This window comes from Platalea leucorodia, assembly GCF_965183815.1.
Source record: "Platalea leucorodia genome assembly, chromosome: 15".
Lineage (NCBI taxonomy): Eukaryota > Metazoa > Chordata > Aves > Pelecaniformes > Threskiornithidae > Platalea > Platalea leucorodia.
The window spans coordinates 3544493-3563831 of NC_138837.1; the positions used below are offsets into that span (position 1 = coordinate 3544493).

A 19339-nucleotide genomic window follows, 5' to 3' on the forward strand; every position below is an offset into this window, starting at 1 on the left:
TAACCAGATCAAATCAAACAGACAAACAAAAATTTTCACCTTTCTGCAGGCTTTTCTTAGGTCCCCTGCCCCCGGTCATGCCAATTCCAGAAGCTGTGCCCCCTGCGTGGAGTCATCTTAGGACCAAGAGACTGCATCTGGTTGCTTCCGAAGATAGTACGATTAAAAATAAATCAATTACATCTGTTGGGATGGATGTCCTAAAGAACTGACTCCGTTTTCTTCAGCAAAAGCACTTGAGCTACATGGATTAGCTCATGCAAATGAATCCAGGATGAGGTTTAAGACATTCGCACAAGCCACAGCAACTGCCAGAGGTGCTTAAGCAGACAATTCCCTGCAGAGTTTGCCGTGGCCTGAAATCCTCTTTCCGGGCACCTCTACCACAAGCATCGCAGAGTTCTCAGCTCAGGAAATGCTACATATGCTGCTGGATTTTTGGTCCTTTTGCTCTTGCCGTTTCTGAAGTTCCCTTGTAATCCGCCTCTTTATTCCGATTAAATAGAGTTCTCGGTCAAACTGCCCTGCAGCCAGGGGAATGCTACAATATAAACACAAGCAATTACATCAGGGTGCAAATACATTCTTCTTGTTTGCCCAACGTTTCCCAACTAGTTCATACAACAAAGGCCAGAAACCTAATTTCTACTTTCTTAAGGCGTTCAGCTACTGCTGTGGGAGAAAATGGGTAAAACAAAATTCTTCCACAGCAACAAGTTACGGTTTTTCACAATACATTTAAATTAAGAAAATATTGGTTGTAAAAGGCAAATGTACTTTCAATTTAAGCATGAACATGCCTGCATTCATAAGGGACACACATGGAGGACATTCTTTATGACCCTAAACCCCAAACCACTCATTTGAAAAGCTAAAGTAGCTTAGTGTTAGCTTGGTGTATTCGCTGGTATGGGTCGTGCACAACAGTTCTTACCTTGGTCTGTTCTAGAGAGGCCAGAAGGAAACCCCAGCAGCCCAGCTTCACAGACTCTGCAATATTTCTATTTAATGGGTATTTAATACCCATAAACAAAAAAAAAAATCCCAATTCTAATTGCACTGCTGATCAAGTGCTTTGAGAAATCACCATTTTCTAGATACCTGGGTCATGAAATCCCTGAGCACGCTATTCACAGAAAAGAGAGAGACTAAGTTTCAGTGACTTAACCAAATCTTCTAAGGAGTTCTACTAGCATGGCAGCCCACAGTGGACATTTAGAAACTTGGAGGATCTCAAAATACTCCACTGACATACTGCTGTGTTGAAATGCAGCCACCACCGGGGAGAGAAAACTGCATTGATCCCAAAGAGGGAAAGAGGAACAGAAGAGGAAAGCTGTCCATGCTGATAGGAAAAAACCAGAGAGCTGCATCTCAGATGAAACACAGATTTATAGTCAATTGCAACGGACTCCATTTATCTCCCTCAGGAGGATTAAGGGACCCGGCAGCAGGGATTTCAGATGTCAGTGCAAGGTTTAAGCGCTCTTACTGCTCTGACCACTGAGAGCATATATTGGGTAAAAAACAAACAGGCTGCACAGTGAGCTACACAGGATTAATGCTATTTCAGGGCCTCTCCTGAGAGGACAAACTGAACAGGAGCATATCCTCAGGGTCACTGGAGCCATGTGCAATCGTACAGAGTGGCATAAGGAGGTACTAACTTGTCTCTGCCAGGCCTCACTTTCACTCGAAACAAGGCAAATACAGGCCGATGGTCTGAAGTTTTGATCACAGGACAAGAGGAATACTTGACAGCTTGGATGTCATCTCTGTACCGACTGCGGTATACAACTCGATCCTGGGAGGCAGAGAGAAAGGGGAGACTGATGGTAACTCCCTTTGCATATCCACCCTGGAAAGCAGCACTGTTCACAAGACAAATCCATTCATTTATCACACTCCACTTAGTGAAATTAAGGATCTTGGACAGGGATACATTAATGAAGAATGAATCTGATCCTAATAGCAGTTCTGTGCCCAGCTCTAAGCAAAGCGGAGAATGCACTGGAACAGGATGTAAGGCAGGGAAAATAAGATGAGCAGCCTGTGCCAGACTCCCCCTGTGCTCACAGATTCAACAATCCTTTCTTCCAAACCAGTTCCACATGCCCTGTTGCCCTTAAGCAACAAATCTCGGCACATCCCTATCCCATGCAGGCCAACTGTGGAAGGCAGCTTTTTCCCCACAGGTGAGAATCCCCTTTGGAGGCCGATGGGAGGCTAGGCAGCCCTTCCGAGCACGCTGCTCTGAAATCATCTCTTACCGTGTAGGAAGGAGTCCTTTGTTTGGAAGTGGTGTCATAGGTGTCCTTTCCTATGTCAAACTTGTAGGAAGGACGGAAATGAATGTTAGCCTCTTGGAATCCTTTGAAAATAGACCCTGTAAGGGAAGGGGAGAACAGCATGAACAACGAATTCCTCCTTCCCAAGAACCCGGCACACTTTCTGCATTTATTCAACACTGCTTAACTAATGCTGGCTAGAAACAACAGCCATGTACAGACATGACTAGACAAACCTGGGCTGGGGCTCCAGAAAGTGAGCAAGCTCAAGTTCTTACATAGTGAGGATAAAAAATAGCCAGTGGCTCTTTAGTCAGTGGCTATTTAAACAAAGAACACTTGGTGCTTGCGCTTCCCCTTCCACTGAAAGCTCATGATGCTTTGCAAATGCTAGCTATTCAGATCCAAATGCCCTAGACACTGTGACAGGACGGTGTCCAGTTTATAGAGGAGTCAGCTGAAACAGAGCAGTAAATGGTTTGGGAGATGACACTATACATAGCAAAATGCTACAGCAAAAAGTCCCTTGTACAGACAGCCACTGTGTTCGACAACTGCTGACTTCCTTTTTTAGGGAATTTAACAAGAGAAAGCAGGGAACGTCTCTAGGAAATAGGGATTTGGCTGTAATTATTTCTATGCGTAGATATCTCTCTTCCCAGTGGCTAGGGAGAAAAACAGCCGTCTCTCACCCCTACTCATTTCACTAGTAAGCTGGTCATACGCCAGTAGCTTGGACACATCTGTTTCTGGCTTCTGGTTCAAGATGGAATCCACAGTCTCGCGATCCTTATTTAGTCGGAAGTTGAAGTCACCAAACCAGAATACTTCATCAAACCGAGTTGTGACATCACCTGCAAATTCAAACCAGAAGTATCAGTATAAAGGTAAACATCCTGAAAAGTTCTGAAAGCAAAAAAAAAAAATCCCAAACTTATCTTCCCTGAATCTCCTTTTGACTTTTGAGGAAAATTAAAGTATATGATGTAGCTACACGCTCATTAAAATGAAACTCACTTAATTCTTTCGAAGTGAGAGCTGTATGATGCATAGCTTGCTGAGAGTGCTGCTAGGTACGTTCAAAGAACAGGCATAAATTCTTTTTACTACCAGGAGATATAATACTTGAGCATGTTTTCAGCCTGTGACCATTACAGAATGTGGTAATAAAAAACCAGTAGAAAATAGAACAGATGTTTAAAAAATCACAGAAGAAGCTGCAAAGAGACCAAACTATCTATAGGACCTAAAAATAGTATGAACACAAAAACCTAATGCTACACTGCAGACAAAGAGTAAATTCATCTTCCTAGAAAAAGGGCTTAGCTATATATCTGGGCGCCATGTTAACAGCTCAGTACTAAGAAACAAGAATAGGATTTGGCAAACAATATGCTGACCCATGCATACACAGATTGAAATAATGTTCTTTCTCTTAAGCTTTGAAACACAGTAATTTCTACTTGTTCTAGAAAACACTTGGGAAGTGAAACACATCCATAATATTGATAAAAATTGCACCAAAATGATCTTATTGCTGTTCTGAGAAAAAATACATCACGTGAATATTCCTTTTGAATTTTCTCTCTCCCCCTCCATTTCAACTTTTTCTCTCAAATTCCCCCAAAATTATGCCCCACCTAAAAAAAAAAAAAATCACGTGAATAATAACCATCCTCAGAAAAAAGACCCGTGGTCTCTTTTTATACCGTCTCAAATTAGCGCTCTCATTCTCGCTTCCTTAGTGTAGACCGAAAGACAATGCACAACCTCTGTTCTTTTGGGCTCCCACACAAGCATGGTTTCACACTTACTAGAACTGGATCGATATGGGTTTGTGTCCGGAACGTTCTTGGGAAGTGTAAGGGCTTGAATGGTTTTATTGTAGTCCAGCTTCCTCTCATTCACCTTACTGTCCCCAGCTGAAAGACAGAAATCCCATTACTGCCAACGATGCGTCATTTTAATTCAATTACCTTTTCTGGTTATAACGGGAGCTTCCAAAGGACATCAGACATTTTCCACATGTAAAATGTAACACTGACCCAGGGAGCATACAGACTGAAAGATAATGACAGAAAGTGTGGAAAAAGGGACACGATTGTGCAGAGTTCATTTCTGTTTTTCTAAACACAGTTCTTTTGCGAGTTTGCTACCAAAAAATCCTCCTCCCTTATTGTTGTCAGCAATCCTGAGCTTTGACTTCAGTCTGTCCTGCTCCTCTATCCCCCTGCAGCTTTTTTACCTTTGTAAAGCAATCCTCCTCCTCCCTCAATCAGGACCCTTCTAACAAGACTGTAAATGTCTCACATGTGAAGTGGGAGGTGATGAAGAGAAAGGAGGTCCCAAAAAACGTGAAGCAGATTCCCAGAGCTCCCTTGGTTTTGATCTGAGATACGATTCGAGTTGTCACCGTGGCATACTCCACTTCTGGAAGGAGAAGAAGCAGCTGCTTTTACTGAAAAGCCTCTAGAGACGGTGAGCAGGGAAGTTAGGGGAGGGACAGCCCTGGAGAAAAGGACAAGACACCTGATGGCAGCAGTCCTTTCACCTCCCCACTCTCCAGCTCTTACTGGACCACATACCTGAGCAGAACCAGATCAGGTCCCTCCGAATGAAGACGGACATGTACAGCACCCCATGTGCAGCAGAGTAGAGCATGACGTAGTGGGGGCCTAGCGTCTCTTGCAGGCGGATCTCCCACTCTCTTCTGCAGGAAAGAACAACAGCTGGATCGCAAGGACAGTACAAGAGACAATAACCAGGAAAGGAAATCAGCATTGTGAAAACAGAGCAATCCCTCTGATAAAGAACAGCAAGTAAGCGTAAGCAAAACCTCCACCGCCACAGCGATGCTGCAGTGAAGGCTGGTCAGTTTGACGTGTAACTCCACACATGCCGTGCAGCAGGCTCTGCGTGTTGGTGAGAAAGTATTACTGCCGCTGCACTGAGCAGCTTGCAAATCTGAGGAAAAGAGAGTCCCACTGGGAAGATACCCTAAAAAAGCAGGGTCTGACAGGAGGCTTCAGCCTGCTCTTCTAGGGTTGGTCAATCTCAGACAGACTAGAAATTTGCAGCAATGTACTACTAATGAGCACGGGGCTGCTAACACTAACAGCCAGCCCGTCAGCTAGCTCACAGCCAGCTCAGATCTACGCAAGATGCCCACAGAAATCAGACAGGAGTTTTTGCTGCCCTGACAACAGGACCAAGTTCTGTATTTACAGACTTTTGTGACGTTTTCCTCTAAAACCCATTTTCCCTGGTGCTCATGCAATGGAATTCAGAGTCTTACTAAATGGGTTGTTTATTGAAAACACTAAGAATATGATGGGATTATTTCCAGACTAATTAAAACCAAAGTAATTAGTTAACAATAGAAGAGGATGGTTCATTACATTGTTTTTGCTACCTGTCTGGACAGCCTTCTTGAACCCCAATGACATACATGTCCTGGGCATAGTCAGGATCTGTTGGTAATAAGAAGTCATCCAGATTCACTGGAAGTTCCTATTATTTAAAAAAGAAGAAAAAAAAAAAAAGAGAAAATAGCAATATTAGTTATGCAAAGATTTACTAGAAAAGTACAAGAGAAGTCCAGGCTAAGCTACAAGTTCCACAGCATATGCAAACAATTCAGGCTTCAAAAACTAGGTTAAGTGATAATACTAAAAATTCTTGTTCCCAAAGGCAAACTTCAACTGCTGTCGCTCCAGGAGTAACCAAGATTCCACAGTTCAGCCATGTGGGCCCGTAATGTGATGTTTCTAATTTCCTGGGATCCTTTCTTTTTACCAAGCTCTGAGGCCATTTACTGAACACCCCAGGGGCTGCTTGTGTTCTTCCAAGCATAGCTTCTCAGACACCCGGCAGAATCAATCTTGAATTCCTAGGCTACGTGAAGATGTAGGCAGGAGGCTGTGTTCTTTATCAGAGACGTTCTCCCCATAAGCACTAAATCGTCAGTCATCTTCATATGACTCTAATTGGAACGGAGCGTAAAGGAGCTGCCACAAAAAAACAGCGGCACTAGCAAGCTCACACCTGGTATCTGAGGAACCCCGTTACAATGACTCTCTCACTAAGATGAACATGCATGAGAGCGCCTTGTAATCTGATAAAGATGATGAACTCAGGCTGACGAGGAACATAGTCACAAACAGAAAAAAAACATCGCGCCAGTCCTTGCAGTAAAGATGGGGTAACTTTACCACTGCAAAAGATCTGTGGAGACTTATGTGCACATACCTTCTGACCCTGCATGTTCCAGGTGGCCACAAAAATTCCAATATTCCGATCAGGGAAATATTTGCTAAGTTCTTCTGCTCCCAGTAAGGCACCATTCGCCAGAAGGCTGCCTTCCAAATAGCTTCTGTGAACAGAAGACCCGTAAAAGAGCATCTAAGGAAACGGCACGACAGTTGGAATAATGGTTTGTAATGCTTGAATCTTGTGTTAATAAGAACGTACCTTAGCTCAAGAAAAAGGCATTTAGTATTTATATATTGTTCTACTTGCCTGAAGTTCCTTATAAAGTTCCAACCCTTATAGAGAGTTCATGGATCATATGCAAGAAAAAAAAATTATTGTCATAAACCTGCCTCGTCAAAGCCAGGACACGAGTACGATGGTGAGACTGAGGCTGCACAGGTTCTGTGGTGAGAAGACTTAAGCCATCCAAAGTCTTCAATCCCCCTAGTGCTTACTGCAGACACAAAATGGAGCGATTGGTTTGGTATTTGAGTATCTTGAAGCAGCTCAGTTTACTTAAAACGTGAAAATAGCTCCACCATTCCCAATGTTCTGGCACCAAGTTGCTCCTCATCAAGGATTCAAACTCACATTCTTCCTTCCGCTCAGCTCATCAAATTAGCTTTCAAGTAAACGATTTGTTGAGCCTGAGGTCTAAAAGAACATCTCATTCGAAAAGGATAGATCTGCCCCACATCGCCTGCCTCTCCAAAGAACACGCTGCTTACAAAAGCAAGGGGTATTGGCAAAAGGACTGCAAGTTGAATAAGCATTTTTAATCTTGCTTAAGCTCTGCAAATAATGTCAGGGAATGCTGCACAACCCACTGATCTACCCAGCTGCTCACCTGACTCCAACAGCTTTGCAGAGGGAAGTGAAAGAAAACCCCTTACAGCAAACAAGCAACAGTCTATCTTTGGGGCTTTTCTACCAGTAACACCTTAATTTGTCTCTCAGAATTATTCTTCCCTGTACCACTGATTCCCACTCTTTGGATCAGATCAGATTTATCCCTCGAGGTCTTACAGACTGTTGTGTATCTATAACACGCAACCTTTAGCTGAGTACTTGGTATCCTTTACCTTTTAACGCGTTTCCTGACCTACGCTATTGTCAGTAATACTCGCTGCGCTGCTTGCGCTGTGTGCTGGCACGTCTTCACAGACAGAGGGTCTGCAGCCAACACAAGAAGAGGATTCCATACACTAGCAAGCAGATTAATAATACCCACCTCAGTTCCCTCCAATCAATAATCTAAACTTAACTAAGAATGAAGACAAATGAGCAACCAGAGCAAGAGGTCAGGGTCGCGCTAGGAGAAAGTGGTGAGATCTGAGTGGAATGGCACTATTCCTTGAGAGAATCCTGGAAAAGCTGGGGCAGAGGAGCTCCTGTGGGACACTGAAGCAGTACACAGTACGTGATTTGATCCTGCCAGAAGCCAAACAAGCTCAGCATCTGCAGAGGACCCTCAGCACCTTACAGGATTGTGATAGTACTGCATGATAGAAGCTAAAATATTTGGGTTTCTTCCTGCCATTTAATATTTCAGTTCAAGCCCAATGTACTTTTAGATTTTTTTAAAAAAAGTTTTTTCCCAACTGTTAGCATGCACAGCTACATTTATATAACTTACATTTATGAAAAACAACACCCAGCTGAAAGGAACAAATATAGAGTATTTGTACTAATCTCTTCATCTTCAAACTGTTTCCAGTCTCCACAGGAGGTTAAACACCACAGAACAACTTTTGTGCTTTACCCGTCGGTCTGAAGTTCCCCACCTCTGCCCAGCAGGATTCCGCAGCACAGCTGGCTCCCTGCTAACACACCCCAAACTTTGCCACGAGAAGCTGGGGGACGTACCTGCTTCGAACATCCTTGGAGCGAATGGGGGTGAGCAGGCTGAACGTAGATTTCATGGAGTCTGTGGAGCAATTATCATAGACCATCCCGTTGCCATGTAGCCTGCTGTCGCTCAAGCTGCTGCTCACCCTCCCGAACTTGTGCTGAGAATAATGTCGATAATCCATATAATCTGAGTCAATCTTATTAGCTGTCCTCAGCGTGTGAGAGGCCACATTGAGCTCCATAGGTGGCAGAGGTCGAGCCGGCATTATTTGGGACAGCCGGGGTTTGCCACCTGCAAACGCTTTCCCCCGCAGAAGCCCACCAAAGGCACTGGAGATCTCGGAGGCTCGTTTCCCCAGGTCGGCGGAACCTCCTCTGCTCTTCCCCACGGGACTGGTTTCCGAGGCGTCTGGTGAACTGTGCAAGGAATTCTGCTGGCAGCACTGATGGCAGGGGCTTGCCCTACCCCTGACGGGAGGGCTGAGGGACGCTTCCTGCAGGGAACCGTTGGAGGAACTTGTCTCATTGGGATCAGTCAGGCTTTCCTGACTCGTTCTAAACCGCCTCCACCTCCTCCAGCTTTTCTCATCCAGAGATGCAGCACGCTCCAGCCGGGGTTTCCGAGGAGGCCTTGGAGTGATCGATTTAATTTTCATATTAGCTTTGAGTTCATCTGGTAGAAACTTTAAGGTTTCATTTAAAGAAGTGCCTACACTTGGAGGATCTTCAAAGGTAAGCACCCCATTGCCACCAGCCTCCTTCTTTGCTGCTTTGCCAGCTTTTTTAGCGTGCAGGTCCTGTACTGCTCCACCCTCCATGCTCTGAGTAACGCATGCCCCTGAGTGCTGTGGAAATCCATTTGGAGTACTCATTCTCCCCCGGGTACCAGCTATGGACACTGCTCCATACGAAGAGTTCCTCACAGCATAGCTTCCTTCCCTTGCTTACCCCACAGGTTCACAGGGCTTTAACCAAGCCAGAAAGACACAGAAATGGAAGGCAGCTCAGTCTTTAGTCGAGAACGAAGGGCAGGTGTATGTGTAGGCAGATGCATTGTCTGCAAAAATTTCAAGAGGTGGGATACCTGGATTTCCCCAAGAGAAACACGTAAGAATGAAAAGTTATTGAGCTGCGAGCTCTGCTCCTTAATCAGAAAGCAAGCTCCTGACAGGGCCTCCCTCTAGAACAATTCAAACCTTAACATGACCTTGTTAGAAAACCAATGTTATTTTCTTTTTTTTCCAAGAGCAGAGCAGTGAACTGACTTCCTCGCTGCTGTAGGCATCACAGCTGCGTACAGACTTCTCTAAGACAAGGTTGTGTATACTGTTAGCATGAAAGGAAATCAAAACTGCACATAAACCACAGCTTGTTCTTGCTGCACAGCGAGTCACCGGTACAACCAGCCTCCAGGCTGCCCACAGCGCTCGCTGCCAGAGGCCAGGAAATTTCCAGTGATCTCAGCTTCCACGGTGATCTCACAGCGGGGAGATCGCTGCCACCTTTTCTTGCTTTGTGCCAAGCCCCGGCCGCTGCCGCTCAAACTGAGAAAATATCCAAGGAGCAGCCTTAGGGAGATGGGGTTTAAGGCAAACTCCTGCTTAGGGGGGGAAGCACCTCGTTATCCTACAGTTATCGCAAACCGAGCTTCCCACCTGCAGCGGTACGCTCAGTAGCTCTACGCTGGAAATGCAAAATCCTGCCAAAGCACACCAGAAGGCTGGTTTTGTACCCGGGGTGAAGCCGCCCGCTCTCGCCGCTGACCAGACGGCAGGGGCGGCTTCGCCAGCTCCTCGCACCTCGCTTTCTCACCCACCCGCCTCGCCACGACGACCCCAGCCCCGGCCGAGGGGAGGACGGACCGGACCCCACCCACGGGCCGCCCCCCGCGGACGCGGCACGGACCCGCTCACCGCTGAGAGACCACCGACCTCCGGGCCCGCTGCCGCCCGCTCCGCTGCGCCGGCCTCGGCGGGACTTCACCCGCCGCTGCGGGCGGGACGCGGCCCGGGCCCCGCCGCAGCCACCCTTCCCCGCGGGCCCGGAGGCAGGGCGGGCAGCCGCCCCGGCCCGGCGGGCGGGCAGGCCGAGCGGGCGGCGGTGGAGGCCGCCCCAGCCCCGCTGCGCGCCCGCGGCCCGGCCCGTAGCAACGGCGGCGAGGCTGGGCCCGCCCCGCGGGCAGCGGCAGCGCCCCCTGGCGGCGGGAGGAGCGCACCGCCAGGCCCCGCCCTGGGCGGGGGGCGATAAATAAATAAATAAATCGAATAAACCCACGACCGTCACGATCCATGCCCGATTAAGGCGGCATTTAAATAAGCAGTTTAAAGATAGCATTTTACACTTTTTAAAAAAAAAAAAAAAAGTTGCTTATGTTAAGTCTACAGCTTCAATTTCGAACATTTCAATGAAGATACTCATGCACAGCCCCGCGTCCGACGCCGGTTCCAGTACGGACCACCACCAAACGTACAGGAAAGGTTCCTTCACCCAGCTTGCTACGGCAATAACCACAAGAAGTAGTAAAATGTGAAAGTGCTCCAGAGCGCAAAATATTTTATTTAAGAATTTACAGTGTCAAATCTTACACTTAGGAAAGATAGCCGCTCCCACCTCAGAGGAAGCCTTCTTGAATTAAGTTGTTTGGCAGTCTCTACTGAAAGGAGAAAATAATCAGCAGCCTGGCTGAACTAGAGGAAAGCCAAGCGTCTGACCAGGTTTCATTTATAGAAAAGTAAACCACACCGACTGCTGCTGACCACGTTTGGAATCGAGTATGGACCATTATGCAAAGGTTTCTAATCCCCCCAAACAGCATTTTACTTCTGCTACATACAAACCTTTTAGGACATACGTAAGGCTATCGAGATCTTAGAAAGGTGGTGTTATTCAGGAAAAGAAAAAAAAAAAACAAAACACAACTGGGGACCAACACTGGCAATTTCACATTCACATTATTTCTACTCATGGGCAGAAATTCAAGTAAAATCAAATAGTTTGGTGGCAAGTTCTAAATAAAATATGGCCTAATGATTTAATAAATATTTAAAGTTTATTTCTCTCTTTGCAGATAATTCAGATTCTTCAGTGAATATGAATGTTGCATATCATGGTTTTCGAGATTTCCTATATTAAACCTAAAAATTTCAAAGTCCATCAGTAGAGGTCTAATCCGTCTACTTTTAGTATGTTTGAAATTCAGCTGTTAGCTATTTAAGACCTTGGTTATTTTAGTAATGGAAATTCAAGAACAGAGTATTACGCTGATTCTGGCACTCAACGGGAAAAAACTTCAACAACCTTCAAGCTGTTACCACCTTAATCGTACAGTGCCAGCCGTTTGAGAGAAAGCAAGTAACCGTATTGCACTTAAAAGAACACTCACTCGTCAAATAGTACAGCATTGGCTATTATACAGAGAGCTTCTTTCAGACTATACAATTTGCTTTACAAGTAGTCTAAACCACAAACTACATACATACTAGGTAAGATCCAAATCAAATTAGTATTAGATTACAGTCACAGTTTTCATTCAATACAGGTCAATTTATTTGGATGAGCTGTGGCCCCCTCCCCCCCTTCAAAAAACAAACCAGCAAGAGGCATTTCCCAGATGAACAACTCCGATTTTACACACTGACAAACCAAGTCCTGTTTGATAAGCATGACAATTGTGCATGGTCCTCTTAAGGCCACAGAGCGTTATGTTACAATGTGCACGTGTTTTTCCCCTGCTGGGAGGGGAGCATCCTTCAGAAATTAAGGAATCCCTGAAACTATGTCTTCGAAGGTCACACCTAGTAGGTTTAAAATAAACTTAAGGAATAAATTGCCTATGCAATTTACACATAGTTTTTGTAACAGACAGCAACTATTTCCTCCCTTGTGTCTATTCTTTATCACAGCAAAGCTATTTCTAGCCAGGTTTTTTAAAAGGAAAAGTTACATATATTTCATGTTTGGTAATGATTTGCGTAGATGAGGTGCAAGTAGGGAGACCCATGGAAAAAAATCACCCATCGTTATATTTCTGTCATGTCAACTGCAGCTAGTACTGATACCATGTGCCGTAAGATTGAATAGTTCTTTGTATACCCAGAACACGAGTGAGAATTCCAAATACAAAGCCATTGTGTTCTACTTCAGTGTTGGATACTTCCTCTGTCCAATTCTTCCCAGCCTTGAACTTCCAGGGGCTGCAGGAGACTGAAAAAGGAGAACAGGAATAAAAAATGCTCTGTAAAAGCGTCATACTGGAAACAAAATACAAAAAGCCGGCAATAAAAGTTTTGAACGCCAACCTGTTTACTTAGACCAGTCTAGCACCTGTTTATATGCACATTTAGCACTCTACATGCAACAGTCCAGATTAAGCTAGTAAAACACAAAATCAAAATGCATCCAAGGTTAAGACTCTGCTTGCCAGGTGATGTTGACTATCAAAGCTAAATCACACCTCAGAGGCACCAGATTTTCACAGCAGTACACATTTAAACAGTTTTCTTCTTTGTGGCTCTAACCAGGCAAGGGAAACTCATCCTGCAGTAGCAAGAGCCTCGTTCTATGTACAGCAACCCTTGCTGTAATGCAGGTACCCGTGACAGTGAGATGGCCTCTTCTGTCACACAACCTTTTAACCCTTCACACTTGGTTTGAGAACAGACGAAAAAGACTGCAGTGTAGCAGCTGCTGTTCCATTACTTTATCTTGCAAAATTCCCAAATGCTGCAAAGGCAGGGAAAGCCCAGAGGCAAACCAGGTGACAGACTGGATTATCTCACTTAAAACAAGAAGGTTCAGCACGACTACGATTTACTCAAGCAACATTTCACGACTTGGTTTAACAGACAGGGCTAACAAGTCTATGGTTTTGTTCGAAGTAAAGATGAGGCCTTTACTCACTTGTGCAAATTGAGAAGGATTGTAGAACGGTACTGTTCCTGCTGAAGGTCCCCCCGAAGGTGGTACAGTGGCAGGCTAGAAAGTAGATAATAATGAAGTTACAGAACTGCAGAGCTTCACTGCCTCTCAAATGTGGTTTGCTTAGTCATACAGAGAAAATATTCACAGTAATAATGCCAACAATACGGACAGCGCAGCATATTGTAACAACTGCAAAAAGTGCTGGTACAGTTTGCATCCATATCTTTAATATTAAACTTGCTTTATGTAGGAATTGGCAAAACAATGTCACATGCATAAACTGTAAATAGCTCTGAAAATCCAAAGCATGCAAAACCAAAACAAGACACCGGTGCGACTTCACTGAATTAGTACCTTCTGCTTTTGTTAGTATGCCTTAGGACTTGCCCCAAAATAAACCATCTACATCAAGTTTTGCTTTACTAAGAAATATCAGAAAAAGTTTGTGTCACCCCTTTATGGTGACCCCACAGTACTGGAACTTACAGCAGAGATGAAGCATTCCTTTAATTCCTACAGGGGCTTTTGCAGATGAAACAGGCAATGGTATTGTTACCGATTTGAGACTGGCACCAGCAGAATGACAAGGTTTTGCTTGTGTGAGTCTTTTTAGGAGGTTTTTGGGAGGGTTTTGTTTATTTGTTTGTTTAAAATCAACTGACTTCTTTGGTATCCCAGGAAAGAGCTGATCAAAATTATTAAGTGAATCTCTTAGGAACATGAACATAAACAAAAAGCATGCCCAGACTACATGCATTCTCATAAATATAAAAAAAACTCTGAAGACCCTGTTTGAGTGTTAAAAGGAACACTACATCATTAGTCACTTTTAACGTTATTTCTGTGAAATGAGAAGAGGGGAAAATGACTAGAAGTAGCATTAGTAAGTATTTGAGCAAATGCAAAATAAAGAGGGGAAAAGTAAATAAGTTAACATAAATGAGAATGGCCAGCCACATGTACCTGATTAAAATGCTGGCTTACTTCACGTGATAATGAACTCATTGAACTAGAGCGCGAAAGCTACAAAACAGCAAGAACACACAAATACAAAAAAACACAAATAAAAAAGTCGTCATGCATGTCACTGCCCCAAGCTTTCAGTTGTTTTATTTAATTTTAAAAGTCTCACTGCCAAAGGTTAAACCAACTTCAAGTTAAAAAAAACGTAAAGCCAGAAGTTAGTTTAAATCAAAAGGACTTCTTAAAGCACAAAATTATGTAGATATAGAAAACATTTAGTAGGAACAAAGGTAATGTTACTCTGCCTGGCACATAGCAATCTATTCTCCTCTTTGTGTCTCGCACTTAATATTAGTGAAATTATATGCATGCACGGAGGCAAGAAGAGATCCTCAAACTGATATTGACATTTTACTCTGAAAAAGGCTTCTAAAAGTCTACTTGTATAGAAAAAGGAGATCACACTACAGAACGTAGGCCATAGAGGCTGAACTTCTCGTATGGACTGAGAGGTTTTTCCTGTACAATTTTGGAGGCAGTCATACGATTCCATCTCGGCTAGTTATCAGCAACTGAATCAGTTACTTGTTGGTTTAGATGGCCCATGTTAAGTCCACTACAAATTAAGGGTTAAAATATGCTGCACAGGTCATTAGCTAACTACTTTGCATCAAGCCTTACCTCGCCTGATTGGGAGCCATCAGGGTTAGAAACAGGAAGTCCAGATCCAGGAGGAAGGATTGCAGGGTTTAAATACTAAAGAAAAACAATGCACTTCTGTTAATCTTCGTTACTACGATGCTATTTCACATTTCTGCTATAATGATCCTACTGAAGCAAAACAACATTACAATACATCAAGCCAGGTGAAACATGCAGTGTGTGGCTACTTCCTATGTTATCTTCTTGGTCCCTTTGGTCCTTTTCACAGGCTTCCCACTTCCATTTTCACTTGCATTTCTCTTCTCCAGTTTTTACTAAAATGTAGGCGTTACGTTTGTGCGTAACAACAACATGCTTTGTACATACTGTGGCTATGAAACTACTATTCAGAATCATGAGGGTTTTTTAATCAGAAGTTTGAATTATATATACAAGATATTCTTCCTAACGCACCTCTGGTTCAACAGCTGCAGCAGGATCTGTGTTGGTTTGATTTGCAGCTGGTGTGTGCTCTGCTGCACCACTCCCTTCCATCGGCTGGGGCTCCCCTGGAACTACAAAGGAAATGGGATTTAGCCAAATACACCATACCAGGGCGTTTGACTTCATAGAATGAGAAGCAGAGACATCAGCAGAACTGAATTTCTACAATACCAATCTTCTCCCAGGAAAAAGGTAATTTAAAGAGGGCAGTGTCAATGTCTCTAGATGCCCCAGTCTTGTTACAAGTCTGCAAAAGCAGGAGACGCATACAGTTCATAGAGATAACCTGGGTGCACCACAGCACGTAGTGAAAGCAGGAGAAAAAAAAAAAAAAAAAGACGGTAAGCAAGTGTGCAGGTATGACCTCCCCCTTTCTTTCCCTGAATAGCAATTGCGGAACTAGGAACAGGTGTCAGAAGTGAGCATGAGATACTGAGCAGCACAGTTCAAGTTTTGCTATTTGGATGGCCGAGCCACTCTGCAAGGGGGGGAAGGCAAAAAAAAAAAAAAAAAAAGGGCAAAAAAGAGGACCCCTTTGTTAGCAGCATGCAGAGCTGGGCTCTACTAACCCATTTGTTTACTGCAGTTCCCAGACTAATTCTACTTCTAAAACAATTTGGAGTTAATGAGATTGAACATTCTTAAATGTTCATTAAAGGCTACATAATACACACACCGGCAAGATTGACTTAGATGACCATATAACCATAAATAACCATACAACCCCCTTACAATTTTACCCGCTCATGACACACCTGAGTTTGGAACAAATACATTTGCAGGAATTGGCATGGGTGCCAAGGGGGCAAATAAGTCTGATGGTGCAGGAACAGCACCGCTTGACTTGGTTCCACCTGGATTCAGGACATCAACATAACGGGCTCTGCTTCCAGCTAAAACAGAAAAATCCAGAAATAAGCCTTGTATTAGTCAACCCTACCTATGTCTATTTCAAACAGCCTGCTGGTTAAGCCGTCTTTCAGAATCGGAAAACAATGCTCCAGGAATAAAACAATACTACCCCAGTCACAATACCCTTGTGACAGCAGTCACAGTGCAGAAGCTAGGCACAAGCAAAGCCAGCAACAGCCACAGCTCCATGATATCACTGAGTTGCCAACTGTTCCCAAACAACTCCAGAAAAGCCAAGACTTCTGCCTTCACATTTTATGCAATAGCAAATCTGAAGTCTTCCACACTTCAAGCATTAATGCTGTCTGTTACCTGCTCTTCTGGAGAACATGTTGACAGGGGCGCTAGGTGGGCCTCCAGGTCCAGGTGGAACAGCCTGAGGAACTTTAGGAAATCCTGTTGGAGGTGGTGGTGGAGGCTTACTCTGCAGGGAGAACAAAAAAAAAATCCAGCCACATCATTGACTGAGTTTTAAACCAAGTATCCGTCTGACTTCTCCTTTTCCTTACCTGTTCCAGGGCACATAAAATTATGTATACAGACATACATCTTGAGTGCAGACCAGTAATCCCCATCTTCCGTCTGATAAGTTAACTAACGTTAAGTGGCATTTCTACAACCCATCTATGCTCACTCTAAAAGGAAACATTTACAATAGTGGTTCTTACAATTTGTGTTTTGAGACAGATCCTTGAATGACAAGGACGGCCAGGATGTGCAATTTTCTTTGCTTTGCAATGCATTACATTTTCAAAACTACAGACTCTTCCTACCATTCTTTCCTATATTCTGTTTGCAGCAAATCAATTAACAAGCAATTGCTTAGGTGATGCCAACCTCTATGAAGAGATACACCAGACTAAGTTTAGAGTAAATTCCCTTGTAAATTCGATCACAACTACTGGATCCACACCAGCAACTAAAAATACAAATGGTTCCATAAGGATGTAGACTATAAGAACATGTAACCTGTTTGTTAGTTTCAAAAAATGTTGCACATTTTAATCCAAATTCAATAAAAGGAAACTCTTAAGAGCCAATAGCATATTAAAGAAAATTGTGTGCCAGTACAGATTTCAATTTTCCACTTGGAGAAATAATGAGTTCTCAGATTTTTACCTCTTCTTCTGGTTCATCCAGATTAACCCAGCGTTGTTTCTGTTCATCCCAAACAATCTACAAGGAAATCACAGTCAAAGATTAGGAGTTCAAACACACCTGTAAAGCAAAAAAACAAACAAACAAACAAACAAACAAACCACAAACCAAAAAAAACCCCCACAAAACCCAAACCTGTAACTTTTCTTTTAAAAAGCCAGTCTTGGAATAAGCATAATCTTGAAAGTTTTACACACTTTTCTTTACTTGTAAAAACATTGTTCATCTGTCATCCAGGAAAACACTTTGAACACATTACAATGTATAAAGTTTTTTGTGATTTAGGGGCCTTACTGATTTGTTCTTGTCATCTGGAAGGTGAGCTTCATTCTTTCCTTTTCCCATCAGCCAGCGAAACCAGGTTGCACCAGTCTAAAAATAAATGAATCTATTCAGTTAATTCTCTCAACACTGTCTTTACAGGCAGATTAAAAGAAATATTCATGCAACAATTCACTTTCTGTTAGGGACTTCAACTCTGAGCCCAAAGTTGCACCTAACAAACAGAAAGAAACAGTTTAGACAGGACGTCCTATAAATCTCTACCCCAGACCAGGAGTTACCACATATACCAACAGATCTCCTCTGGCTACAGCTACCTTTCTTAGAAAGTTTACCTTTCTAGGTGCTGCCTCCTTTTTTATTTCTTTTTTAGTCTCTTTCCCCACAGGAGCAGAGGGAGAAGGAGAGGGCTGTTTTGCTGCAGAGTTGGATCTCTCTCGTCCCACAGAATGAGCAGAGGACTCTGAAGTTGTTCGTGATCTTCGCCCATAGCCCTGTATTACAAATATACAGGAAAGCACAAAGCTGTCACTGCTGGAGTGATGGATTACATTTCATTTTGCTAAACAAATTCCTTCTTTAGTTAGTAATAGGAAGAGATACAAAAGCATGTAAAAATAAACATAAACAACAATGAAGATTTAGTGAAAGAAACAGCCTGCTCGTGGCATACCATATGTGCTGAAGACTGAGATGCAGATCTGGATCTTCGTCCTGGTGCCTGGTTAGATACAAAGCCAGGACATGCTTAATAAGCAAGCAGCTAAATATCTGACACAACATTCACTGTTTATCAAGAATTCCCACACAATTCAAGATATTCAAGCTGGTTATTTGGGTACTTCTATCTTCTCTGACATGTAGGAGGTGCAGAGAAAGAGCTGAAGTCTGGCCAAGTAATTGCACTACCATGTAACTGGTGCATTAAAAAGAGTTAAATCAGGGCACTGCTGTGCAGGCTAACCAGCCCACAAGAAGAAAGATAAAAAAATGCTGCACGAAGGAGTGGTTGCTGCATTTTTTTGCCCTCCAACATTAGGTTATTCTTCTAATGGCCGTATAGCAACTCAAGCATTAAAAAAAAATAAAAAATAATAATAAAAAAACCCACTTTTTTCTACAAGTATGGTTAACTTCTAATTAAAACGTCTCCCCATCCTTTATCAGTTGCCAAATGTATCCCTATTAAAAATGTTTATATTAATTCTTTCAAACAATTGTCACTTCAGGAGACTAAACTAACTTCCAAGGAGATACCAACTTCAGTGATATTTAAACAGTTAAAATAATATATATATTTAAAAAAGGGGGTTGGGATTTTGATAAAACACCTTCTGCGTTTCCGCCTGTGACCAAGTGGTACTCAATATTGTGCTTTTAAAACTCAGTCACAGAACTGTTCTTTAGGGCCTGCTTGCCTCACTTGCTGATGTATGCCACAAGTTTTCTGGCTATGAAGAATCATTCTGGGAGATGGGAGAGGAAGGCAGGGCAGAGAAAAATAAACTAAACTCTTTGGACAATACCCTGGTATCCCTCCTCCCCCTTTTTAAAAAAAAAATTCTTTT

General features: G+C 43.3%; 2 protein-coding genes across 9 annotated transcripts in view; both read right to left on the bottom strand.

Annotated features, from left to right (window-relative positions):
• Positions 1–32: 32 nt before the first annotated feature.
• On the bottom strand, positions 33–10430 carry INPP5E (inositol polyphosphate-5-phosphatase E). Of its 4 annotated transcripts, none has more exons than XM_082327245.1 (11): positions 10304–10429; positions 8406–9474; positions 6537–6660; positions 5701–5798; positions 4874–4998; positions 4599–4718; positions 4103–4210; positions 2981–3142; positions 2271–2386; positions 1668–1804; positions 33–541 (listed from the first exon to the last, which is right to left on the bottom strand). In XM_082327245.1, exons 2-11 carry the CDS (start codon positions 9260–9262, stop codon positions 409–411), a joined length of 1980 nt encoding a protein of 659 aa, XP_082183371.1. In that variant the 5' UTR covers positions 9263–9474; positions 10304–10429; the 3' UTR covers positions 33–408. The 4 variants fall into 4 exon arrangements, 3 of the variants coding, with proteins under 3 accessions (XP_082183371.1, XP_082183369.1, XP_082183370.1); XM_082327243.1 differs by having other exon boundaries at positions 10296–10429; XM_082327244.1 differs by having other exon boundaries at positions 10322–10422.
• A 487-nt stretch (positions 10431–10917) lies between these two features.
• SEC16A (SEC16 homolog A, endoplasmic reticulum export factor) overlaps positions 10918–19339 on the bottom strand; it is a 32132-nt gene continuing 23710 nt past the window's right edge. For 3 of the 5 annotated variants that reach the window (XM_082327825.1, XM_082327824.1, XM_082327821.1), the window contains 11 exons: positions 18445–18492; positions 18107–18265; positions 17784–17861; positions 17451–17507; positions 16644–16755; positions 16175–16312; positions 15390–15490; positions 14955–15029; positions 14274–14333; positions 13290–13364; positions 10918–12593 (listed from right to left, as the gene is read on the bottom strand). In XM_082327825.1, the coding sequence (XP_082183951.1) occupies positions 12525–12593; positions 13290–13364; positions 14274–14333; positions 14955–15029; positions 15390–15490; positions 16175–16312; positions 16644–16755; positions 17451–17507; positions 17784–17861; positions 18107–18265; positions 18445–18492 (972 nt within the window). In that variant the 3' untranslated portion in view covers positions 10918–12524. The remainder of the gene's footprint in view (positions 12594–13289; positions 13365–14273; positions 14334–14954; positions 15030–15389; positions 15491–16174; positions 16313–16643; positions 16756–17450; positions 17508–17783; positions 17862–18106; positions 18266–18444; positions 18493–19339) is intronic. The other 2 variants (XM_082327822.1, XM_082327823.1) reach the window with 2 other exon arrangements.

Coding starts and splice junctions, on each gene's coding strand:
- INPP5E (XM_082327245.1), bottom strand. CDS start 9,262: ATGAGTACTCCAAATGGATTTCCACAGCACTCAGGGGCATGCGTTACT. Junction 5,799..6,536: donor GGAACATGCAGGGTCAGAAG/GTATGTGCACAT, acceptor TTTAAATAATAG/GAACTTCCAGTGAATCTGGA. Junction 2,387..2,980: donor TACTAGTGAAATGAGTAGGG/GTGAGAGACGGC, acceptor CTTCCCTTACAG/GGTCTATTTTCAAAGGATTC.